A 27,718-nucleotide genomic window follows, 5' to 3' on the forward strand; every position below is an offset into this window, starting at 1 on the left:
TCTGTTTCATTATTCAAGGAAGGTTTTGAAATCATGGTTCACAAAAATTATAGGTTGTTTGCAAAGACAATTGAAGGAGTTGATGACCTGATCACCAGAAACACTGAAGATCAGACGCAGAGCAGCTGCAAATTGCACAGCAGGACATTGGACAAGGGATGTATTACAGTGTGATTAAAAAAAGGTACATCTGGTAATGAGAAACAATTTTATTTGATACACCATTTTAAGAATATTTTATTGGAGCATAAAATTACATATTATGTATACACACATTGCAATCTGTTTTACAAAATGCAGGCATTCACCCTCAATGCAAACTAAACTATGCAAACTGAGATAAACATTCTAATAAAGGTGAAAGTTATATTATTAGTAATTATAAAGAAAACAACAACACAACATGGCCTGTCCAACCACCTCGTTCAGACCGTTTGACCTATCCATGAAAAACCCCTGGAACTGTGCTCCAGTGAACTCGCTGGTTTGGACTGTACATCAGTTATGGATCCAGGTCCCCAATGTGCTGGTTTTGAGTAAGGTACTTTCCATTGATAACTCCAGTTAGCCCAGCTGAAAAAACATTATTTTGAGTGGCATGACAAGAAATATTGCATATAATACAACATTTTAAAAGTTATACAGAGAAAATACATGTATAAAATACAAGATACAGAAAATTAGCACATGAGGAACAGGACTATAGTCTGCCTCAATGCTGAACATGTAGAACTGGAATAATTGTACTCGTGATCTTCTGTAGTGTCTGTCGATCAAAGTTTTGAATTTGTAAAAACAGGTGTAAATCACTGAGTCAACACATGGAGACCGGAGAGGTGAGTTTCCAGGAGAAACAATAGAGAACTAGGTGGCTAATGATTAATCAATAGATAAAATCTAGAAGCTGTTTTTTCTGTGTCATCATGCCTTTCGTTCTCTCTCATTACCCCTCAGTAGGACTGGGAGTAAAGACTGCTTTCAATGGACTAGCTTATTAACCCATTGTTCTCTGGTCTACTTAGTTGTACATGAACATGAATGGAACTTCTGCTTTGTGCTTCATGTAAGTGTGCTCCAATGTTCAGTGATTACCCGTGACAACACAATGTTGTGGTGAATTTATGAATGTAAGTTAAAATTGTATTGAGGGTATAAATACAATGCATACTCTCAGGTGTGAATTTAGAGAGGTTCACGTTCATATTATATATAGTGGGTGTGATCATGTGGGTGAAATTTCCTGTAACTGGAAGAAGCCAACCTACAAGGCCTTGTGTATATATGAAACAACGGTTCTTCAAAATTCACCTGATTTGGTCTCAAGGAGGTGGAATCGGACATTTTGGGTACCAGTTATTAAACTGTAGGAATTCATGTTTAAAAATATTATTATGATTGTTGTAGAAATATGTAAGCTCTTTTATTTTTGTCATGTTGCTGAATGTGAGGTTGCCTAGGACTGAGGTAGCAGTCAAATCAATCAGATCTCTGATGGAGGCCAAGTGTGTTCAGGAAATGACTTTTTCAAATATTTTGCATTCTGATGGTGTTTGTATTTTGTTTAAAAAGGTTATCTAAGTTAGTTTGCCTATACAAATAGTGATAATGGAGTCCAGGGTAACAACATTAATCATTCAAAGTATCCATTCTGATAACAAATATTATTTTTCTCTTGTATTGTCCTTCTTAATTCAAAAAAGAAAATATTCTACATACTACATACTCAGTTTAAACTCTGATTCCTTAAAAAAACATATCGTTACAATATTAGCCAACGTTTAATCACTGGTGGAAAGAGATACAAATGTATATGTGGTTTAATGTTCAATATTGCTGGCGCTCATTCGCTCTAGCTCGATCATTATCTCTGTGTTCTCCAGTAATCCTGGGAAATATCCCACTCGGATGCATTATTCTCGGAGTTGATTGCTTCGGCCTGCAAGGCTCCCTTGTTTTTATGAAATGAACTGACAGCAGCTACGGGTCCGACGGCGATACGGTGAGAATAAATTTACAAATTAAGTCATTACACATGACATATGTTTTATCGACATTATTTTGTTTCATTTATATAAAATACTTATTTGTTACACGTGTGATGGTCTAGGTAATGGATACATAAAACCTGTTTGGGGATGTTTTTCAGGCCGCGGCCCTGAATGTAAATTCCCTGGGAAAAAAATATCCCAATACGATGATGGGAAATGGTGGCGATGGAGTTGAATATCTTTCATGTTCGATCAGCAGTAATGTGTTAGATAGACTTTTACATACGATAGCTATGACAGACACTTCGCAAATCCACATAAACAGACAGCCAGTGTTGTGGTTAGATCAGCTGGGAAGATGCGACACTATTCGTGGGAACCAGGAATTTCAGATGGATTCATTCTGTTTTCTCATACTAACGCGTATGCCACCTTTCCCCCACTGTGTCATAATTCATCAGTAATCAGTGTAATTTTGTTATATGGTTTTATCTTTATATATGGTTTTTTTCGACGCTGCTAATGTTTTGTAGGCTGTTACCAATAGCCCATGACGTCATTAAAGTGAGGTGCAGCGTTTGCAAGTTTGCGTCATTGTAGTTTATGATCGTCATTGATTAATTAGCTATTTGTTTCTGTTGTGCTGAATGGAAATGCAAGATGGATTAATCCATTCCCTTATTGATTTTTGCACATTAACGTTATGTGCACCTGAAATTGACACCGAAATCATAATGATTGTCTTTAAACCATACTTACACACACACACACGCACTCAGTCCTTACTCCTTACGTACTAATAATGGTACTGAAAATCACAACCTTGCTGTGAAAGGCTAGATCTACTTGCACGTCGCCTATTAAGAAAATGGAGTAGCCTAATTTATTAATTAAAACAAGAATGAGTATCTCCTTCTTTTAATCAATTTTAAGGAATTTAAATACAATTATCCCTTATCAATATTTGTTCATTTTCTTAGTCCCCACCTTAAAGCATCATTTGAACTTAACATTGTTTAACTAAAGAGTTTTACTTTATTTTAATTATTTTTGTCTGGATGATTGGGTGACATGTAAGGTGGTTTTAGTTCAGAATTCAAAGACCTACAATAGTTCGTTTAAGGGTTGCGATTGAACAGCTTCCTGCATTTATTTAATTGATTAATCAGGTGAGGACTTTAAAGTTTTGGTTATTTCCAGTGGCTGCTTTTCAAAATCGCCATTCTCTTTACATGACACTGGTGTGATATATATAATATATATATATATATATATATATATATATATATATATATATATATATATATTTTTTTTTTTTTTTTTGTTATAATGATGATGATGATTATTTTCATTGGTGGTGCTGTGTTAGTAGCAAAGGCTTAATCCAAAGCATTTGCAAACTAAAAACCCTGGTTTCTGTTTACTATCCTCCCATCTGCTCACCCACACATACACTAATGCTTCAAAGTCTGACCTATTTTAACACTCTAGTGCTCAACAATGTTTGCTCATACAGATGGCTGAACAGCCAGTCTCTTAAGCAACTTACATTAAACATATGTGATGTGAGGTCCACTATGCAAATCAAGTCTTATGCAGTCTAATGGCTTTCATTTTTGTATTATGAATCATACTGAAGACGTGGTGGTCAAGTATTTGGGGACACCTAGAAATCTTGCTGACTTCCTACTGAGAAAGGAAAATGGTATGGAGACCCATAGATTAAAGTGCAAAACTGTATTATCAGTTTCCAAATATATATTATTGATATGTTTGACCTCAGAGCACCCTGTAAACCTCTTATCCCTGCTTGGATTGTAAAGTCGACTACCTTGCCTCCAGAGCAGCGTTTCAAAATTATGGATTATTTGTATCTATAATAATGAACAATTGAGTGGGATCTGTGTGGGATCTTCTAAGAATGGGTAATATCATCCTAATGAGTACAACAATCAACAGACACAGGAAAACTCGCAGCTATGCTTAAATGTGGTAAACACAGCTAACCAACTAAAAGTAAAGACACACTGATTGTCAGAAAGTCAATGGCTAATCCTTCCCTTACCAGCACCAGCTGTAGATTAAACATTCCTTGAGCAGAGGAAAACATAAAAATAACGTGTAGAATGGAGACTAAATCGTAAAGACGTGCAGAGAACATTGGATAAGAGGATTATGGACACATTAAATAATGTCTGAATTTCCCTTCCAGAGAAAACCCTATAAGAGAAGAAAAATATGTAAGAGCTCATTGTATAATTCTATAGTTCCAGAAATATTAACATGGAAGGCATGAGATTAAGGCTTTGGTTTATATTGCCGGTGCACAGACGCACTAATAATACACACACTTCTTGCGTTGTTCAACAACTACAATACCCTTGTGAAGGGGACTTCTGGGTAAAGTAAAGCCACTCTAAGGCATGGATCAAATCAAAACTTAAACTTGTCCCCCAATCACAAATTAAATACATTGTGCTTGATTTAATTGGTAGAAGGAACAAATGCTAATCAAAAAGCTGCCTTGAAGCTAAATTACAAGAGAGAGAACAATGTTTAAACAATCAGAAATACTTCAGTTACGCATTCTATCAAACTTATCATCATTCAGCTTCATGAAATGTAGCCCTATTTATTTTCCTGTATGATAGTGGTCAATAATTCCAGTTAACAATTTCATGTTTTGTAAGCAAATGCTGTTTGGATGATTTCTTCACTCTGGGAATCACAAAGTATGCGTTTGATTTGATTCAATTACTGGATGTTAACTCTGCTTAAAGATAGATTCAGGGTCTTGTTCCCATAATGGATCGCAGGACACAGTATTTTACTATGCTATGCCAGTCTGGTTGGTGGTTGTTTATTTCTGATCTCTCTCTTCCTAACCACTTTAAAAGAGCTGAGATCGTCATACTAAGCACAGTCATTTTGTGTGTCATGCAGTGTTGTTACCCTTTAGCTGTCCAGTGTTGCCAGATACTGGAAAAATCCAGCAGTGGGGCTAGGTTTTGTAGCTGGGTGAAACCAATACATTTATTGTGTGTATGATAATGTTTGCTTTTGTATTCAAACTTTTGAGTTGCTTTGAATAATAATAATAGTGTATGTAGACAGATCAAACATGTTTTCTTTCAATTTACACTCAACCCTATTTAGACCTTGTAAACAACACTAAATAACCATATTATGAGTGTGATTGAAATATATGGCAAAATATCTCACATTCCACTCCCCCATGAAAAAGAATAACAAAAGCCAATGCATCTTTTTAGGGTGGTGTTTGTAATTGTTATATATCTAAATGGTAGCCAACTTGGTGTTTCGTTTAACATGATTAATGCAATTTTCTTATTGTAATATTTCTAAATTCATATACACTAGCTTGCCAACAGTAAAATTAACTGTAAAATGTTGTAGAAATCAGCAGATTTCAGCCTCTTTGCTACTAGTAGAACATTCTGGTGAGAACCATTAAAAATATACATTAGGACTAAGTGCAAGTACAGCAAGATTATTACATTTATTTGAAAAGTACTTAGCAAGTGATCACAAAGCTTTAAATAGAAGTTTGCATAGCTGGTAAGAAACAGTATATAAAGGGCTAAAGACAAAACAATATAATATACAAGTATTTATGAAGTCAATAAAGTTAAAACGTAAAACACTGAAAATGGTGTATGAGGAAATATATTTTTATTATACTGTGGACTTATTTTAAATACAGTTATGGTGCGTGTGTAGTTATCCTGCATACAATACCTTTTCATAGCCTAAATTCAAATTTACAGTTGATCGTTGTTCCAGCAGGAGAATACACACAAGTTTGCATAAGTCTTCCTGATAATTTACAACATTTTTATCCAGCAGATAGCTTTAGATTTTTTAATTATAGACCAACACGTTGCTGGGAGTCAACTTTAATAGCTTTCTTTGTTAGTTTAAAAGAATCCTCCAAAGCCACAAGAATGATTACAGGAGGCAATCTGACATAAAGGCGTATAAGACTTATTTTCCCCTTACTTTCGTGTAAGATAAACATATCAGAAGGTCTGTCTAGACTAGTGCAGCTGACCTTTGAAGCTGCTATGAACACATCTCAAAGAGAACCCTCATGTCTTGGGAAATGTTTGTCCTTATGTTGTAAATATTCTTTATTCTTCAACTTAGTGTGAGTCTGCTTTTCCACGGTATTTCTGTACTTTGCCTTAATGGAGTTGTATTTAATTCCATCTCTCTCTTAATTCCTCATCTCGTAATAGGAATTTAATCTTCACTTTAAATAAATCTTAAATATATTTGATCATTTTCATGTCTTAATAAAACACCATCCTTGTTTCTCTTTTCAGTCATCCAATGCAGGGAAGATCAGGCAAAAATATCAACAACAACAAAAAAAGAAAAAGATACCGAAATGTGATTTAGATAATTTTATTAGCTTGTATCCATACAGCCATGCAATTCTAAGCTCTGTTAACTCATTTCAGAAACCTGCTATGCCTGTTCTCCTAAAACATTGTTTGTAAGCAAATCTAGAGAATAATAGGGGGTTTTGATCGCTGTTGTTGATCACAAGTTTTAGCATATGACTGTATTGTGAGCTAAGTTCAGCTCATGTGTTGCTGGTGCTGTGGGTTCTGAATGAAAGGCTTCCTGTAAGTGTTCTGCATGGAGGCGTACAGTGTGAAAATGATCAGTTCGGTTCCTGTCTGATTTATACTCCTTTCTTCACATATTGATAGAGGTATACAGCTTTACAGTAAACCTGATCTTTCCATTTACAGCAAGAGTAGGCCTAAATGAGGAGATTTTCTAAGACACGCATTTTCAAAAGGACATTGGTACTCCCTGAGGTTCTGCACGCAGATCTGGTTTTGGTCTGGAGCCTCGTGTTATACTCATGCACTCTTTAGACCCGTTAGTTTCTTGATGACTTGTCAAAATCTGAAATGCACCAGTTTTACCTAGCTTTACCATTTGCATCCTCTGTAGCACTGTGCTTCACATTCAGCTCGTGTGTGGATGATGCAAGCAAATAAGTTTTTTGTTTGCATGCATTTCAGAGTAGACATTTGAAGTTTTAATATGACTGTGCATTTTATTTTCCTTTCTCTTTTTTAGTTTGAAAGCTACAATGCATGTCAAGACTAATTCAGATAGGCACTATAAAGTGCAGTATGTGGGTGTTCATTTAACAGAAAACCATGGGAAAAGTTCATTTTTATTTCAAGTGGTTTAGTTTAGTGGGTTAAAATAGTATGCAGGATCTTGCAGAAAACAGCTGGACCTTTGATGATGTTATGTTTACACACTTTGGTATTCTTTTTTTAACAATATGGTATTTTCTCCATAGGCCTACAAAAGTGTTGATTGCTAACCAGAAACTGATGTAATTATGCTACAATTTGCTTCGTCATAAAAAATAAACTCCAGTGTACCAGCTCAAGTCATATTTCTTAAATTTCTTACTCTGTTAGATAACCAAACTACGGAGTGAAATATTATGAGGTTGTCTGGAAGAATTACAGAAATCCTACTAAGAAAGAAAAAACATGTATAGGCTAAATTATTGGCTTGTGCAAAATGTTATATATTTCAAAAGACAATGTTATGTTTTACTTCATATTAGTTATTTCCCTTATAGGATTATATTATATGTTAATCAGTTCAAAGTTAACATACATTGCATGGCTCATCACATGCCCTTTCACAGTAGAATATAGAAAAGGACTTTAGATAGATGCCCCAATTAAACAAGCATTTGACTGTGTAGCACGCTTAATCCACCAGTAATTCTGCCAGAGAGACATCTGTACTTCTCTCTAAAGGATCCAGTATCCCAGAGTACCATTTGATTTGCTTGCATGTCCCATGTGGGATGTCAGCAGTGGAGCTCTCATTTTCCTCTTCCTCAATTCTCTTCAGGTGGATGGCCTGAGTCAGACCCCACCATTGCCAGAACATGGATGCCTGTGCCAGAATCCGTGGTGTTCCCTACAAGACCAGGGCATCCATTAGAAAAGAGGTGAGTATGATCTAATAGAAGTTCCAGCTGTGACTGCAGTGATGCTCATACGGTGTAAAAACAGCATTTTCAATACCTAAAGTAAGCCCAAGTGAACATTTTGAAGTTCGAATAAGTCACTGAACCTGTAAACCATATCAGACACATCACAGCTAGGGACTGTATCTGAAAGCTTCAAGTTCTGTTATGCTGGTGGGGTTTATGCAGTAATAATTCCTTCTCTTTGTAGGTCATCTCAGAAAGCTTGGTTTTGTCACTGAAGACTTTAGTAAAGAGCAGAAAAGACCTGTGCAATGTGGTGCTTGAAATGCACATGAGGGACCCTGTGTGTCTGACTGAGGTTTGTGCTGATCAACTTTGCAAGTGTCCGAGTGCAACACTGTTCATTTGAATGTGTTTAATCTTTGTCAAAAATGTTTACTGTCAAATTGTCCAGGAAGGGTAGCTTGGGTGCATTATAGTATCTGAAGAATTGTGGGTATTGGAACTAAATATGAATTGGGAAAACCTTCCACAACATGTGTTGTGTGGAAACTTATAGTTTGCACATAAAGGAAAGCCATCTTAATCTTGGGAGCATAAGTGTTTGGAAATGTTTAAATTGTTTAAGAAACATTAATTTTATATTTTATATAGTATTATTTTGATGCGAATATTGGTAGGAAACAGATTTTTCTGTATTATGGATTTGTTAAAACAATCATTTTGTGCAAAAAATGTGATGTGATACAGCAGTAACAGGATATCACTTTTTTTTTGCAATGTTAATGCCATGTTTCCTATGTAAGCCTAAACTGTTTAATTGGGTCAATGGTACTTTGAATGGTAGAGTGTGTTGGCAACAAACTTTAAGTTTAAAACTGATTTTGTTTCCTCATATTTAAAGTAATTATCTTTTCAATCATATCACTTTCTGTGGTGCTTGTACAATATTGTGTGAACTCTTACAGTACTGTCTATGAATAAAAAAAAAAAAAATCCTCCTCTAATTGAAATTAATTCTGTTAATTTGCGTGGGTAGCTGTGGTTATTGGCCTGCCCTGTGAAATCCTGTTGTGTGTTTCTCGAGTGCAGCTCGCCTGTGTTTCTATTCTCTTTAAATTCCACACTTCAGCATTACAATGCATGCACATTTTATGAGGTCTGGCGTTGCAGGCTTGAGCATTGTAACCTTAATAATGGGTGTACAGCTCATTGTGAAAGTCATATTTAAATGCGCTGACAAGGCAAAGTGATATTTTATAGTGTCTTGGGCTTTTACACAGGGCTGCAGAATGGTATGTGGCTTAATTGTGCTACTGTACCACAACCACATAGTGCAGATATTTGTGCAAGGCTACGATGCTGTTAGCGTGCACAGACGTTATCATAAAATTGGAGGTGGCTAGTTTGTGTTACCAGTTCTGCTAATGGAAAAAAACTAGAAATATGTAACTTATTTTCTCAAAGCCTGAGACATTCTTGTATAGGTTTCTTAACTTTGTGCAGATTCCTTCCTTCTACCTGTTCTGTTATGAAAACACATTACATACATATATATGTCCAAAATAAAGTTCCTCTATTGAGCTGGTGAGAATGATTAGTCATGAGTTGATGTATGTATTTATTTTTGGGGCCTCTTATCTATGTATTGGAATTCATCTAAAATGGCACGATAGCAAACCTGTTTATCAGCATTACATTTGAATTTGAGAATATTTTTTATCTGTCAGGATACAGAGTTTAACTTCTGGACAAACTTCAATAGATTTGAATGGCAGTAGCTTAAATGTTTCTATTCCTAGGGGGTCAGATGTTCTGCAGATCAAAATGCGTCCTTCACCAGCTATTAAAAAATGCATAAGCGTTGTGCCCTTTGATGCCAGGATGAAAGAGCTGGTCATCAGTAAAAGTGCCTCTCGGTAAATCTCGGGGCCATTTGCCACAGCTGGGAAATGCACAGCAGGCTTTGCTGTGTTTTGTGGTGAAAGTGATTCATATATAAAATCAATTTATTTTTGAGTTTCCTGAATCTGCTTTGCAGTATTTCAATGCCTTTACGCAAAAGCCTATATTGTTTTATTCGAAAGTCCTATGCTAATTGTAATATCTTTGGAGCAAGTGTTCCATATTTTACTGTGACAATACAAGATAATTCACTTTTTTTATTCCCCCCCAACAGGTTAATTTTGTCTGCTTACCCAGTCTCGCAGTTGGAGCTGAAATCCAAATGCAGGTAAGAGCATCTCTGTACAGTGTTCAGACACACTGATGTATGTAATTATGACTGTATTTATATTAATACTTGATAGTATGATAGTATCTTTTGACATAAAAGGACAATACTTGCAATAAACCTTTTCTCCCACTGCGGTATGCTGTGGAGTTTTATATTTATTAAAGCATTTGGTTATCATGGGACAATTATCACATATTTAAAAGGAGTACAACCACATAAACCATATAGAAGTGTTTAAAGCAGTAAATCGTATGTAACATGCTTTATGACATTCTTCATTTCAATGTTCTTAATTTTGTGTTAATGATTTTTCTGGGAATCATAGCCAAAACTAGAACTGTTGCTATTGTTGCTTTAATATATGTTTTTATGTTGTATGTGTAGGCACAACCATCTATCCCTGTTGATCTGATAGACTTACTGAGATCACTACATGTACATAGTCTTAAAGATGAAGAAATGCTACTGCTCAAAGACACAAAAAAACACATGGAAAAAAAGGACAGTATTTCTCAGGTAACATTTTATGGAACTTAAAAGTATCTGTTTTGTCCCAGACGTCTTTATCAGAGCATTTTCTTGAAAATGTTCTATCTAATATAAACTAGAAGTACTCCTAACGGGGAGAGAATTGCTCTCAAGTTTGCATGACATGGGTTAACTTGACAGGACAATAAGTATATTTCACCCTGAGGTAGAAAGAAAAGTGAGGTATTTGAAGGCATACAGCAAACAATGGAAGAAGGGTCAATGATTATTTTGTCTCATCAACAAGTAGTATAGAATATATAGTCCAATAGTTTTTTTTGCCATTTTAAATTCCTTAATGCTAAAGATAATGTATTGAAAGTAATGCTACAACATGTGACATACTTGAATTTTTTATGAAAACCTATGCCATCAGTTTATATTTTTCAATTTAAATAAAATGATTTGTAGAGGAGTTTATTTCCTTAAGTTACACTTTTAAAATAAATGCGTACTAAATAGACTGTTTTCATTTCTTCCAGACTACATGGTCAAAAGCTATCTGTATATTAAGGTACTCTCCTGCACTTCAGAGAAGTATTGGAAACACCATGTTTGCTCTCTTAACCAAATACACTACTGGGATTAAATACGCTCTAGAACTGCACTCTCTGCAGAAGACTCTGCCAGACGCCTGCCCAACGGAGGACGATGACACTAACCAGTCAGTGTCCTCCATCGAGGATGACTTTGTGACTGCTTTTGAGCACTTAGATGAGGAGGAAATGGCAGCATCAGACAACAGTGGTAGGTCTTTAATTAGACGATATTTTTAATATTAGAGATTGTTTTAATAATTCAAATGGGATTGTCAATGGGATAGATTTATAGACATGTTGCTATGCCTAATGCGAGAGGGTTGTGATGCCAAACCACCATCTCCTTTTCACTTTGCAAAAGTCCACAGCAAGAACAACAGAGCTATAGTATTATAAATGACTAATATAACTCACACTGACAGGAAACTGCATGCCTAAACACCTGCTAAGCTACAGGGGTTGCTGTTGTGCAACAAGCAAAATAAAACCAAGTCAATGCCTGACTAAAGTCCACCCTACCTTGGCAGCACAGTCAGTTGTGAGCTTCCCTGTAGATAATCCTGAAAACCTTCTGGACCTTCAAGAGTGCAGATTAAAACCAGTGATATCTGTATTATCGGGCTCCATCCACATGCAGAACTTTTACAGCATTTCTGGATTATGAATTTAAAGAAATAAACAGTGTAAATTATTTTCTGGTCCTTTACAGTTGCCTACCAACATTGTTACACAAAAACAAAGTTGTGTTGAACCTGCACGTACTGTCATGCATTACAGTGTGAAAACAAAAGACAGGAATGCATGGTACAACTTGATCTTTCTTCACCATACGCTTTTTTCTTCCCATACAAAATAATCAGCAAAGAGATCAGATCATTTGCCCTCGGCTATTTTGCAGACCATTTCAGTTCAACTTCACTGTATTACACTCAAGCAGTTTGGAAAAATGCAACTTTTTGTTGAAGTAATTCATTATGCAGTCTCAGACAAAAGTTTTAGCAACATAATTTCCTGAAAGAGAGACATGGAATAGAGATAAACATTGTTGGTTTATGTCTGAATTTTTTTGTAATGATAAATTATATACATGCAGGAAAAAATTCCTTGTTATAGATTGTATTTTTAACTCGGATAACTCAAAAACAAATTATTCACATTCAGTCACTGTATAATATATATATATATATATATATATATATATATATATATATATATATAAAATTTGTATACCTATAGACGTGATAATGAATTATTTAATTTTAATTAATTATTTAATTCAGTGAGTTGAAACTTTCCTGACAAATTGTGTTTTCTCTTGTAACTGCTAGATGGCAGTGGAAGGTTTTCTTTCCATACTGCTTTGCAATGAGAAACAGTTGGCTTTCACTGTTGTCAGTTTTATGAACACTCTGAACAAACTTAAGTTACATTATTTATAATGTAACAAAGTATTTAGTACTAAGCAGTATTATGTTAGTCTCACTGATTATTTTAAGGGTGGCAAATTAATATAGTAGTAAGTAGTCTTGTAGCACCACAAAGTGATGTCAGTTGTAGAAATGCATTTACTTTTAAGTTTAAGAAAAATCTGAATAACATAAACAAACTTCATATATATGAGAAAACTGAGATCATAATAAATTCCTGTGACTGGGTAATCATAAGGTCATTAATGATTCAATATATTTGTATATGAAAGTATCTGAAAAAGTATGTATGTTTGTATATATATATATATATATATATATATATATATATATATATATATATACACTCACCTAAAGGATTGTTAGGAACACCTGTTCAATTTCTCAGTTGCTTCAATGCATTTAGGGGTGTGGTCCTGGTCAAGACAATCTCCTGAACTCCAAACTGAATGTCTGAATGGGAAAGAAAGGTGATTTAAGCAATTTTGAGCGTGGCATGGTTGTTGGTGCCAGACGGGCCGGTCTGAGTATTTCACAATCTGCTCAGTTACTGGGATTTTCACGCACAACCATTTCTAGGGTTTACACAGAATGGTGTGAAAAGGGAAAAACATCCAGTAGGCGGCAGTCCTGTGGGCTAAAATGCCTTGTTGATGCTAGAGGTCAGAGGAGAATGGGCCGACTGATTCAAGCTGATAGAAGAGCAACTTTGACTGAAATAACCACTCGTTACAACCGAGGTATGCAGCAAAGCATTTGTGAAGCCACAACACGTACAACCTTGAGGCGGATGGGCTACAACAGCAGAAGACCCCACCGGGTACCACTCACCTCCAGTACAAATAGGAAAAAGAGGCTACAATTTGCACAAGCTCACCAAAATTGGACAGTTGAAGACTGGAAAAATGTTGCGTGGTCTGATGAGTCTCGATTTCTGTTGAGACATTCAGATGGTAGAGTCAGAATTTGGCGTAAACAGAATGAGAACATGGATCCATCATGCCTTGTTACCACTGTGCAGGCTGCTGGTGGTGGTGTAATGGTGTGGGGGATGTTTTCTTGGCACACTTTAGGCCCCTTAGTGCCAATTGGGCATCGTTTAAATGCCACGGCCTACCTGAGCATTGTTTCTGACCATGTCCATCCCTTTATGACCACCATGTACCCATCCTCTGATGGCTACTTCCAGCAGGATAATGCACCATGTCACAAAGGTCGAATCATTTCAAATTGGTTTCTTGAACATGACAATGAGTTCACTGTACTAAACTGGCCCCCACAGTCACCAGATCTCAACCCAATAGAGCATCTTTGGGATGTGGTGGAACGGGAGCTTCGTTCCCTGGATGTGCATCCCACAAATGTCCATCAACTGCAAGATGCTATCCTATCAATATGGGCCAACATTTCTAAAGAATGCTTTCAGCACCTTGTTGAATCAATGCCACGTAGAATTAAGGCAGTTCTGAAGGCGAAAGGGGGTCAAACACAGTATTAGTATGGTGTTCCTAATAATCCTTTAGGTGAGTGTATGTATATATATATAATATTAAAAATATTGTAGAAGTGGCACTTTGTGATCCTCTTGGTTTGATAACATGAAGGAGCTGATTCCTGTAACCTTTTAATAGGTTCACCAACTTTTCAACAGACATATTAAACCACTTTATCCATATAATAATAATAATAGTATCAGAATCTAATTTCTTTAATGATAACCTTTTTATAAATTAATTTAGCAGTTAAAATAAGTTTCATAGTGTAATTGCAATTATTTATTTATTTGTTTGTTTGTTTTTTCCCTTCCATCTCTAAATATTTAGCGTCAGGCCACTACAATCAAAGAAACCAGCGAGATGTTGCATCCCAGACAGTTCCCTCATACTGCAGAGATACTAAGGGGTCAAGGATCATAATGAGCTCTGTGAAGAAGTCTACCAAACCTGTCTCTTCTGCTCCCGAAGTATCCGTGCTGGTCGGGAGCTCGAGGTCAACACTGGTGTCAGATCCTGACAGACAGAGGAGCTTTTACAGACCAAGCAGTCCTCAGAAAGGCCAAATTGATTTTGCCCTTAGCAGTTTCACCTGCACATCCCTGACCGAGTCTGAAGAGTCGGAATGTTCAAGCCCAAGTCCTATTATCTTCTTGGATGAAGAAGGCTATCAGAAGAGTATGAAAGCCAAACTTGACATTCCCAAAATACCTGTGCTCAAAGATGGAGTAGAGGACTCTGACTCTGAAGTGAGTGAGTTCTTTGACAGTTTTGATCAGTTTGATGAACTAGACCAAGCTCTTGAAAGCACATCTAAAATATTCAAGCAGCCCACCTCTGTTAGCCAGTCCCAGAAGAAGAAGTTTTCAGAGGACTGCGGTTCTAAACGGGTGTCCAGGGACTGCTCCAGGACAGCAGCTATGAACCCTCATAAATTTGACCACCCAACTCTTCCAGCCAACATAAAAAAGCCCACACCTCTCAAACCAGAATCCCCATATGGCATTCACTCTGATGTCCCCGATTCTCCAAGACCGGTCAGAGCCTCGTGTGAGGAAAATGGTACATTATTTAGTCCAGTTCGATCATCAGCCTTCAGCCCTCTAGGCAGCTGCAGCACCTCGGATTATTTTTGGAAACCAGATGAAGATAACACAGAACTGCGCAAGCCTCAAGACCTTTGCACGCTATATAAAACCTACTCAGACTATGCCAGTAACCTGTCAAAAGAAATTCTTGGTTCAGTGTGTGGGTATTCATCCCCTGTGGACATGAATCTCAATACAAATTTAAGCTGTGTCTGTCATATGAAATTTAAAAACAGGAGTGGGCATCTTATGAAACTGGCCGACATCCAACAGACAGTTACTATATCCAATGCACATCAAAAATCACAAACGCTGAAGGATGGAATACAGAGATTTGCTACAGACCTGGTAGAAAGGAGTCTTGGCAGTGCCTTCAGAGATCTGCAGAAAGGAGTTTCTTCCTGTACCACTACACTCTGCCATCTGGCAGCAAGGCTAACTTCTTCAGTGTTTCAAATGGCCTTTCATGAGATCGGAATGAGGCAGGCTATTGTATTGAAGGAACGTGCCATAAATGGTTTAGCAGGCTTTTTGGTCGGGGAAGCGGTGTCTGGGGCTCTGAAAGAGTTTCACTTTGTTAAAAAGCAGATTTTCAACAACACTGTGGCAAGATTTGCTGCAGATCTTGCAGAAGAGCTGGTTTTCGAAGGGATCATGGAAGTGTGCCAGTTCTCACACCCGTCTACCCCTTTAACTCCAAGTGACTGGTCTTTCGAGCAAGAGGAAAAAGTGGTCACCTCCTATGCTACAGATCTGTCTGAATCTGTACTTCAAGAAGCATTTATAGAGTTGTCCCAGGCTGATGTCACTTTCACAACGCAGGCAGCAATCAGCGTATCTGTGGATAATATCAGGTATGTTAGAGCTGAAAATATGACTACAAAGACCTGTAATGCATCAACAAATTACCTTGGATTGCCATGTACAACAGATTCAAGCACTTCAAAAGAAAACACCTGCACTGTGAAAAAAGCTTTGTTCTGTGCATCTGGTATTGCAAGTTGTATTCCAGTGCCAGTTGCGGGCAAAGCCATGTCTCAGGTTCAAGCTCCAGCTGATATTTGTCAGTATGCATCAAGTATGTGCAATTCTTCAGAAACAGAACAGAAGGCTGGGCAAAATCAGTTACTGACAACTCTTGGTCAAGTTACACAAAGTGGAAGCATTTCCAGTGAAACTGAGGTCCCTGAAGCAGGTGCTAGCAGTGCATCTGTAGAGAGTATCACTTCAGATCTGTCATCTGGGAAGGCTGGCTTTCAAAACTTCTCAGGAAATATGGTAGACATGATTGTGAATGAAGCCTATGAACTCATGACTTCTTCCAAAGTGAAAAAAACGGTGGAGGAATATGCTGATTATCTGAGCAAAAAGATCGGTGATAAAATGCCTTCAGTAGGTCAGTTAACACCTCGGACTGTAAAGACTGAAAATGCGACAGACTGCCTCAAAAATAATAGTGCTGATAATGGCCAAACAAAGATGTCTACAACAAGTGAACCTAACTGTCTTCTAAGTTGCAGATATGGAAAAACTGACCTAGACATGGCATCTGTAGTTGAGAAAAAGCCTGGCTTCTTTTTGAAGTCGCATGACACTAAATGGAGCTGCTCAGTATCTGAAGATGAATCCACTAAACCAAAAGATACTGCTAATAAGATGAAGGAGGACATGATGGATCAGACTTCTATCCCTTTCATGCAGCCTCACTATAATTCTGGATCAAAGCAGATGGACTTTTGTGAATCAGACTTAAGAAACATGCAGTCTGGCAGCAGAGGAGCACCTGAAATGCATCACTTAGTGGTGAGAGAGACCTTGGAGGTACCGGGTCGTGAAGCACCAGGACGATATGCCAGAAGGACTGGGGTGGCCGCTGAAGAGACAATAAATAACACTGAGAGAAAATGTAATGCATCTCCTGGTACTCCACCGCCAACCCCACAGCAGCCACAGCAGGTGTCCCAGGAGAAGCAGTTTAAGCAGTTTTCCAAGAAACTCAAAGGCAAGCTTGCCAAGGAGTTTTCCCCTGCTACTCCTCCTTCCACACCTCATTACCAACCAGCCACTGGCCTTGACAAAGCTGGGAGTGACACAGAAAAGGCAGATTTCATGCTGAAGCTGATGAGGTCTCTCTCGGATGAAGTGGAAGGCAGCGAAGACGAGGAGGAAGATGCAGATAGTGAAGATGGGCAACCTGCCCAGACCTACCAGCGAGAGCTAAGCCCTTGTGTTGAAATGGGCCGTGCAGTACACTATGCAGACCACTTAGCTGGTACCATAGTTTCCATGGCCACTGAGATGGCCACGTTGTGTCTAGAAGATGGAAGGAAGCTTGAAGGTGAGGAAAGCAAAGGCCTTCCTTTGTGCAGTACATTGATGGGAGAGTTCTCTGAGCAGTCTTTGAACTCTTTATGGACATATGCTGGGGAAATGGCTGGGGAGGTCATCAATGACGTGAAGAAAATCGTGAGTTCTGGTCAGTGCAGACACAGAGCTTTAAAAAGAGACAGAGACGGCCTGTTTGAGTGTTATCAGCTTGGCTGCCACAGGGACTGTCGGTTAAGCAACATGGCAAGCCAGTGGTCTAGTGACCTCTTGGCTTCGGTAATGAATGTTCACCAAAGTAGTGGGTCAAGTGGGCTTTCATCCAAGTATCCTAGCTGTGAGAGTGTGACAGATGAGTATGCTGGATATCTTATTAGGGTACTTAAAAGGGAAGGAGGCAATAGTGAGCTTATTTTGGACCAGTATGCTAGCAGACTTGCATACAGATCTATAAAATCAGGGCTGGCACAAGCTGCCAGGAAAATTAAGCAGAAGTGTAACATGAGACTGTATTCTACAAGAAGGCTGCATCATGAAAACACTAATGAGTTTTTCAAGGGCCTCAAAGCAGAACACTCTTCCATGCACACCAAAAGGCAAGAAGATTGTCCCAGTGATGCCTCTCATTGCGCATGCCAATCTAGTGAAGGAATGAGCAGAAAGGAATACATGGAGCTTGTTGGCTTTGCAGAGTCGCTGGCCTATAACATCACTTGTGATGTCACCAGAAAACTCAGATCATCTACAGTCAGACTGCCCAAATCCCTCACAGATTCCTGCCTTTACAAAAAGTCCAAACTGGAAGACATGGCAGAGAACCTAATCAAAACAACATTTTCATGTTCCCTGCTACCTTACACAGAAAAGAACAAACAGTACCACAGCACTGGAAGTCTTAATGATGGTAATTACAGTGATGGTGTTATGCAAGTCATTGAACATTATGCCAGGAAAATTGTTGATGAGACCTTAGAGATGACCATGGCTTCAGCCAACCATCGTTCAGCAGAAGAAAAAAGAAAAACTGACAGTAGTGTGTATGCTGAAAAACTATCTGAAGCTGCACTAAATTCAGCTTTGGCCGACATCACCTGTCGGTACTGTGCAATCAGAGAGCGCCCTTATTATTTTGGTGCCCAAAGTGGGGCTAAGCAGCATTTCCAGGAAATCCACAGGAGGAGAAGACAGGAATGTGATGCAAAGACCGACAACTGTTGCAGCAAAACAAGGGGATGTGGTCTTGGGATCCCAAAGATTCATATTGATTTGGAACAGAAGGCGGTTTTTGCTGAAGAAATGGTGTCGTCAGCTATTGAGAAAGCCAAGAGAGAGCTGAGCAGCACAAGCCTGACTGCAGACAGTGGGATTGGACATGATGGCGCAAGCTTTGCAGAGAGCCTCACCACAGAAATCATGACTATGGCAATGTCTAATGTCTGCCAAACTATTAATGTAAGGTAAAACCCCATTTATTTTTTGGAGAACCATCTGTGAACCCTGCCCAGTAACATATTTTTAATCTTTTTAACATTGAGAGAATTAAGATTTGTGGTTTAAGTTTTAATTGCAAGAAAATCAAGTCTTCTGATATTAGCAACAGCAAATTTCAGATGTAAACATAATTTATAGCTTATTTACATATTTATTTATTTTGAATCCATATATGGGTTATTTTATGGAACAAATTAAAAACTTTGTACCATGTGATGTGAACTTATGAGTAAACGTCTGTGTGCAACACCCGAAAAATATATTTACAACGAACTGTAATGCAGAGTTTGCATATGTATTTTATTAAAATACACAAAATCCCTTTAATTAATAAACCAGACCTTAGTCACTGCTGTTTATGTTCTCTGCCAGAGACAACATTGCTTTTATAGTTGCAGTGCACTGTCTGTATAGTTACGAGGGGTCTATTCTTGTTTATAGTTTCAGAGGTCAAAATATCAGCTAATCAGTGTAAACTATTTACTGTTTTTGTTTAAGATGGGTTAGTATGGACAGTGTTATACAACATTATAGTGGGGGTGCAGCCTGACCCCCCAAGCTCACGAGCCACCGTCCTTGAACAACACAAAAAACTGCTACAAATGCGTGAATGGCAAAAAATCTAGTTTAAAACAAAAGTGCATATGTTCCACTGGTTAACACCCCCCTTTCAACACTTTTGTACCAGACTGCACTGCCTATGTAAATTTCTGGGGAAGTAAGAGACTAGAATACATAGTATGGTGGGAAATGTTTGCTTCTTGCCTACTTTTTACACTGAATGGTAAACCCAAGATGATAAAGACCACGGGAATGTTACTAATCACATCTACGCATTTAATAGCAGCCACTTTTACGTCAGTGTGTAATGACAAGGCTTTCCATCATTTTTATAAATGTTTCTGGTGTAGCACTTCTGGTGATGGATTCCACACTTCCGAGTCCACTGTCAGCCAGCAGCTCAGCCTCAGTGTGGGAGACGACAGCACTGGCAGCTGGTCAAATCTCAGCTTTGAAGACGAGCATCCAGATGAGAGCAGCAGCTTCCTGCACTTGAGTGACAGGTAGAGGGGGCGTGGTTATCCTCCACCATACTAGGAGGCTGGGAATGTAGATCATTAATCTCTTGATTCTTGCACAGTGCGTTTTATTCTCTACCAGTATTTCTCACGGTATCATGGGAATGTAATCCTGGAAGCTCATCGTAGAATAACTTCCTGAATGTTAGAGAGACAGACCTTGCACTTCTTTACTAACCAGTCACCTCTGGCATTTTTGTCTCTTTTCCTTCACTTGCATCGTTTTGGCTGCTGTGGATTGTAATACATACATAAAAGAGAATGAATGAATGAATAAATAAGTAATAATTCCAATCATCAGTGTTCAATAAGATGTGAGGGCATAGCAATATATCCTAGGAACCCTTGTAAAAATGTCTAGGTCATTTCTCTTCATGAAACTATTTCTAATGAAAAGGCCAAATGCTCCATTGAAATTCAAATTTTTTTTTTTGTCCCTTTGAATCAATTGTTGATGATTTAAGAACTTCTGTGTTGCTGCTAGCCAGATTTATTTGACATTAGGACATGCCACGTCTTCCCTTTTTATCAAATGAATATGTAGCCTGTTATATGACCTATTTGTTGGATTTTAAATGATTGGCAGGTTCTGCTCATTGACTTTGAAAGAGGATAGTGTCCAGATTTATGACATTTTTTCAGCAGACACACATTTTTTGTACAGTGATACTGTCTATTATGTCATTGTTAGCAAAGGATTAGCAATGAATTTCCACTGACTTTTATCATTTTTCTGTGTGACATTACTAAATGTTTGAAAATAACACAAAATGGTTCAACACAAGCTGGAATTATATTCTTTTTCTGGATGTGTAACTCTTTCTTCTCGGTCACTGTCAAACTTCAGTTCCCTTTAATGTCTGCTTTATAATGAATGATTTCATGCTCAATGTTCAAGAGCTGAGTCACTCCATCTCAAAGGAGAAGAGGGTGGAAACCACACACACTGGCAGACCAAGGGATCTCTAATCTCTAAGCTAATTCAGTCATTCTGTCATCAAATTTCTTCTGCTACTATCACTTTGGTTGTTTTGACACCGTGTTTTAAAAACACAAATATATATTAAAAAAAGTTTGATCATCACCAAAAATCCAGCTTACACCAAAAAAAAAAATGGGCACAAATCACAGGACGATAACATTATTTAAGAAAGGCAAAGTAGGTTCCTGTAGGAATTGCACAGTGACTATTAGGGCACTAGCAGTACTTGGCCAGTCAGTCAGTGGAGATGTTTGTAAGACAGAAGTATGATGTGTTGTTTTAACTGTTAATGGTACAGCTGTTAAATGCATTTTATACTGTGTGTTAAAAAATCACTGCTCTCCCAATCTCTCCGCTTCGTTTCTGTGGAAATCCACCCCCTGTCAATGCTTATGGGACTTCTGTCTTGGTGTTGGATGGAGTTTTCTTGCCCGCTTAAATTCTTTAATGTATAGGAACGGCTTTCTCTGCTGGGCTTCTTTCTCAGTCTCGGTCCCAATTGCACTGGACTGTGACTTTGAAAGGAAGGGGGAAATGTGTAATGTATGCATTCTCTGTTCAGTCGGACACAGATATAGATAAAGAAAACTGAAAATATATCCCTAAAAACAATGAAAATGTCTTAATTGCCTTTGTGACAAATTCTGATGATCTGTGGCTTAAATTTCGGCTAAAGGTAAATGCAGTGAGTTTCTTTTTTTTTTTTTAACAATCTAATTTCTTGTCCTAAGGCCCATATAATAGTCTCTTCCTTTCATGTGGGCAACGATTCTTTGAGTGTTTTACATTTGGAATCGTTTTTAGTTTAAAATAAATACATATTATGCTGTTGAGTTCCCTTCTTTTCTTCCTCGGCAGTAATGGTAACAGCAGTAGCTGGAGCAGTCTGGGGTTAGAAGGAGATATGTATGAGGAGAATTTATCCTTTTCACCATCAGACAGGTTGGTCCAATCCAGGATGCTGAATGCAATTAGTGTGGGCTTGCCCTTGATCTTTAATAATTACTGCATGATGTCATGGCTTTGATGAGCAAGTGCTGAAAAATACGTCTGTGATTGTGGGGGCTTTTACCTTTTGAGCAGCAAAAGGAACAAAACACGTCCTTGTTCTGCTTAACCCTGTGGTTTAATGTCACTATACAAGTGGAGTTGAGTGCCTGTGTGTGCATGTAATAGTGGGAGTGGGAGTGGGGGGGATATTCATTAATTCTACCACAAGAGTTGTGTAAAGGTCTCTCTTTGTCATAGAAACTCTGTCAGTTTAAACCGCATGCAGTGTTCTCCAGATGTCTGTGGAATCTTCATTTTTGATGTTCTCACTTCTCACTCAATTTTGTTTCCACTAAGAAGGAATTAAGTAATGCATTTCCTAAATAAATGTTGAACTGGCTGAATTAAATCAAATGTAATGAACAAGAATAAAAGGGGGGGGGTTCATAGCAAACAACACAACAGTTTGTTCTTCATGTGCCATTACAAAACACATGTACCAAATTTCTTAAAACCTCTTGTTTTCTTTCAACCTATGAAAACATTCTACTTACAAAAATAAATAAATAACATTAATAGGTTGCCAGAATGTGAAAATAAATATCCACTTTGAAAATCCCAATCATTAGAGAATCCTTAATAAATCCTTGTAGAATAGCTTGCTTATAGCTGAGAAATTTGGAAATCCCACTCTAGTATTGTTTTGTGTTCCCACCCCCCCCCCCAGTTTTTAGTTTCATCTTATTCACACAAATAATACACCTCAATTATAATATTCCCTGTAAGCGAAAACATGAATGCACCGAAGCGTTGCTATTAAAACTAATGCCAATCAGTTTTAATCTGAAACAAGATGATGTGAGAGAAGCTGGACAGCTTCCCAACCTGCAATGCTACTGTTGGTCTGTGCTGCGTCAGTGCTTCAGTGCATGCACTGTCTTCACCTCTCGGGGGGCCTGTCGGGGGAAATGCCAGCTTGTGCTTTTCTAACAGGTCTGATTTCTCACTTTGTAGTGACGGCCTTGAAGAGAAGGAGTTGGAACCCAAAGAGGATTCAGATGGTAATGAATTCCACTTTAGCATGACTTCTTTGTATTTTAACTGGCACTGGATTTTAACCGCATTGATAAAGAAAGGGAAAAAAATGACGGAATGGCCAACATGACAAAATTGCAAAAGAATGCATTATGAATTTCCAACATAAGTGTCATTTAATATGTCCATTTTCATTTTATGCCTGATTTGCAGTCAAGATCATTGACAGATTGGCCAATGAAAGAGCTAATTTCTGTTCCAAACTCTGCTCTTCCAGACTAGATGGGATTTTCAAATTGGCTGAAACTGGGCTTAAAGATGCCTAGTACAAGTTTTATATCTGGTCCAGTTTAATAATGTAGGTTGTTATATTGAATTAATTCTGCAATGCACATGCAATGTGTACACAACTATTAATGATGTGTGTTTTATTCTATTTGTCTCAACAGGACTTTTGCATGTCGAAAAGGGCCTGTTGGTGGTCAATACAGATGTCAAAGGACAGACGTTTGACCCGCAGATAAGGACAGTGTTACAGTGGATTGCTGCCTCTCACTCTGACCTCCCAGTGTTGCAGTTCTGCCAGCCTGCAGAGAAAGAGTTTCAGCTTGTGAGTACAGAGAAGAGAGTTCATATGAGTTTAGTTAACTACCGAATTTGCATTTATTGTACATGACCAGTAAGGAGGTGTAATACAATGTTTAATGTGTTTTGAAAGTGCCCAATACATCATATTTTCAGTGTTTCTCTGGGTGATTTAAGAAGAATTGAAGAAGCAGTCATGCTCACAGATAAACAAAAGTAACTGATAACTGTTTTTGTTTTGTGTTTTTCCCTCTAGCTGCCGTTAGTGTTGAAAAGAGCCAAGGAAAGAGATTGGAAGGTGGGAGATCTACTGCAGACGGTCTTAAAGTACTGTGAAGAGGTGGAGCAGGAGGCAGACAATCACTTTCATAAACCTTTCTTTCAGTGGCTGCTAGAGTATGCTTAGATGCAGATCTGGGAGATACCAATTTGTCTGCAGTTTTTTTTTTTTTTTTTTTTTTTATAATTGTGAAGTGAAACAGTTCTTGAAATGAACACTTTCAACATTAACTCACTGAGCACTCACTCAGCAGTGATGTGCGTCTTGCCAAAAGTAGAGACCTAGTCAATGGACTGTTTCTGTCCTAATTGGTATTGCTTCAGCAGTTACACAGTGCTTACATAGAGGGAGCAGCCTTTGTAGCCACTACTATTTGCTTTCAGTGATGTGTGTGCATCGTACGCGTGACTGAAGGTGCTTTTTTATAATCGTCTGCATATCTACATCATTATATAAACATTTGTGGCCATTTGTGCATTATAGATCTATGCCTTGTTCTTGTTATTGTAAAATAATTGAGGCAGCACCATAAAAGTAAGTATTTTCACCAGGGGAAACCCCATTGCTTAAGTAAGCCATTCATCAACACACTGGTATTGCTTACTCTCCCCCTTAGTATGGTTTTAACATGTCAGGGACCAGCCTCAGGCTTTTTATTTAGCTTTGTATTTCTGTGAATCTAAGGTGCAGCAAAAACTCTTTATTTCAGGTCAATTGAGATTACTATAATTAATATTTCTGGGAAGTTAAAAACAAATGTTTACCTCATATGCATTGCAATGATTTCATATTTCAGTGAAACACAAGTTATTCAGATATTCAAAATCAGAATTGATTTGGTTGGACTACATGCAGTGTAAACATATAGATTACATTCTGAGCCAAAGATTTCTGGCTTGATAAAATCACAGAATCCTGACTTCTGTTCTTTAACAACAAACCTGTGTATTTATTCCTCACTTTCTGATGCTTTAAAGATCTTGTTATTGAAAAAGCCCTGCAAAAACAAGATTGTAACTTACGTCTGTAAGTACAGCATGCAATTTGATTTCACTGTATCAAGACCATTCCTTTAATTTGTCTTACATGAACCACAAAAGGCAGGATGAAAAGAAAATTGTATATTCTTAAAATCGTAATACAAGATTCATATATATTAAAATGTATTTACAAAACTTGGGCAATGCATGTGAAGTAAAATTATTTCGTAGAGATGCTTTCTTGGCCTTTAAGAAGGGTAGACTGTATCTCAACCATTAGTACACTGCAAATCAGTAGTGTTAAATTAAACTGTAGAAATTTAACTTGAATGTACATTTCTATATTCAAGGTTGATTCAATGCATTTTCTGCAAAATGATGGAATGATTATGATTATTGCAGTAGTCCATAGATGCACTGAAACACTGTGTACCGTTTGTCTAACTTTGCCATAGTTAAATTAGTGCACACACTACATCATTTCATTTGAATAAGCTTAGACTGCAGCAAGCGTAGAATTTCCATTATGACTGTGTTTTATCCATCAAGTCACACTGGAAGTGGTCTCTAGTGATACAGAAATACCGTAGTAGTCGTGACACAACTAGAGTCTGCATCATCAGACCTCAATGAGTTCATACTCATCTAACATAACTTGTTTTGTGTGTCATCATACACTCCAGTAAGTTACTTCTAAAAGGCCGTCTTGAGGGACAGGAATTTTGCAGCCAAATTAAGTTTGGTTACTGCAATGGCTTCATAAATCTTACCTATATAATTCTGTAGTTGAAATAGTATAGTGGGGGTAGATGGATAGTCTGAGAATGCACTTTTTGGTTTCTAGAGAATATTATGCATTTAGGGGATACTAACATTTGTGAGAGATGTACATACCTAATTCTGATGTTGATGTTTGAACCAAAGAAAGAATATGAAATCTTTGTACTTGTATTTCTTGCTGAAGCAAATTAACACATTTTGCAGTTGTATTACATTTCTTGCTGTGTGATTTGAAGTAAATTGGCCTCAGTCCATGTGCTGCAGCAGTGAGATCTACAGAACAGTTTTGACTTCTGACCCAATACTATGTGTCATAGCTTGAGTTGAAGCCAACACATTATGAAATTGTCAAGTAGCCATAGGGTCAGATGTTACGCTGGTAAAAATGCTCAAACCAGTTTGTTTAAAATGAGGTCAGTATTTTTCCAAAAGTACAAATACAAGTTAATACATTCAATATTGAATATTTGGGTTTTCACATCTATGTAATGTTATTAAGAGCAGGTTTCAAAATAATTTAAATCGTTTTTTGTTTTTTTATTTTTTCGCAACTGATCCATGAATCTGGACATTTACAGATATGTATCTTAATAAAGGCTGATGTAGTTTAAATTGGGCAAACCATCATATCAGTCTTGAGAGACCTTGGCTGTGTTTGATGGAACATTTCTGAGACTCAACCGCCATGGATGGAATGTTAATGCATAATGCTATGTAAAGGCTTTTAAAAGCCCTTTTTCATGTCAGAAGTTATTCCTTAGTGATATATGCACCAGAGTGTTAAAATGGAATAACAGTTATTTGCCTGCATCTGTGAACCCAATTTCTAGCTGGCAGGAAACATATTAATTGCCTTAAAGAAGTGAAGACTTTGCTAAAGCAGCTCATTTCCACCTAGTATATATTTAGTGAAGCATGCTTTTTCAATCAATGACCTGCTTTAGGAGAATGATTAAATTTATATTTTTATAATACTCTGGTGAAGAAAACATGTATTATATGAATGGTTTATCAGTATATTCCATTGATTAACTGCAATTACTATTTTAACTTACATCTGAAGAAAATTAATGATTTCTGTTTAATTATTATTTACATTTTCCTTAAATTAATTCTGACACAGCTAGTGGACATTAGTTTTAATCCAAACACCATATTACGTGACTTGAGATCCTTTTTCGTAATCCTTTCCATGATTCGGAATATACACTCTTGAAGTATAAAAGCCAAGATTTTCAACACGAAACAAATTCAACACATAACCAGTAAGGAATATTACTGGACCTAAAGAAATACATTGATAATTAAATTACTTAAAACAGATCCATTTGAACTTCTTTTTTGATGTATGTGAATTATTTGAATAAAGAAAATATGCATGTGGGTGGAGATACTGTAGAAACTAATCCCACAGAATAGTTACCTGTTGGTTCCAAACTTGTGGAGTGTAATTGAAGGGTTATTTGTGCTGTATGTTTAACAGGAGGCATTTATGTTTAGTCCTCTTATACTTAGTCACTTTATTTTATGTACCATTTGTGTACATTCCAATCTTTGGAAAAATTTGCTATTAGTGTTATTTAACAAACTGAATGTGTCATACATAAATGACTTAACAATTTAAACATAGTTTTGTTACTTGTGCAGTATTATTCTCATCCTATCACACATTGTAGCTGACCAACAAGATGTATACTGACATATATTTTTTCCTGCATATTTATATAATCTTGCCAAAAAATGTAATGAATTTATGTAAGTTATAAAAGTGAATAAACTTGTCCTCTAGTACAATTGCTGTGTAGTTTCCAGATTATAAGCTTCCAGTTGCACTATGTTGTTAATTGTTTTATCTGTGGCTAAGAATAAAGCTTTGTATTCATCTGTA

The 27,718-nt window shown here is 37.3% G+C and overlaps 1 protein-coding gene across 2 annotated transcripts; it reads left to right on the plus strand.

Annotated features, from left to right (window-relative positions):
• Positions 1–954: 954 nt before the first annotated feature.
• Positions 955–27,718, plus strand: akap11 (A kinase (PRKA) anchor protein 11). 2 transcript variants are annotated; one of them, XM_066706633.1, is made up of 13 exons: positions 961–1,063; positions 1,881–1,999; positions 7,911–8,010; positions 8,240–8,350; positions 10,172–10,225; positions 10,613–10,744; positions 11,239–11,503; positions 14,546–19,085; positions 20,031–20,183; positions 22,039–22,122; positions 23,185–23,231; positions 23,655–23,815; positions 24,047–27,718. In XM_066706633.1, exons 3-13 carry the CDS (start codon positions 7,948–7,950, stop codon positions 24,194–24,196), a joined length of 5,760 nt encoding a protein of 1,919 aa, XP_066562730.1. In that variant the 5' UTR covers positions 961–1,063; positions 1,881–1,999; positions 7,911–7,947; the 3' UTR covers positions 24,197–27,718. The 2 variants fall into 2 exon arrangements, with proteins under 2 accessions (XP_066562731.1, XP_066562730.1); XM_066706634.1 differs by lacking the exon at positions 1,881–1,999 and having other exon boundaries at positions 955–1,063.

This window comes from Amia ocellicauda, chromosome 6 (genome assembly GCF_036373705.1).
Source record: "Amia ocellicauda isolate fAmiCal2 chromosome 6, fAmiCal2.hap1, whole genome shotgun sequence".
NCBI classification, from domain to species: domain Eukaryota; kingdom Metazoa; phylum Chordata; class Actinopteri; order Amiiformes; family Amiidae; genus Amia; species Amia ocellicauda.

Bases quoted from the DNA above. Each gene is read 5' to 3' on its own strand.
- akap11 (XM_066706634.1), top strand. From the start codon at position 7,948: ATGGATGCCTGTGCCAGAATCCGTGGTGTTCCCTACAAGACCAGGGCA. The intron at 8,351-10,171 runs GTTTGTGCTGAT...CCCCCCCAACAG, and splicing joins ACCCTGTGTGTCTGACTGAG to GTTAATTTTGTCTGCTTACC. The intron at 23,232-23,654 runs GTAATGAATTCC...TTGTCTCAACAG, and splicing joins ACCCAAAGAGGATTCAGATG to GACTTTTGCATGTCGAAAAG.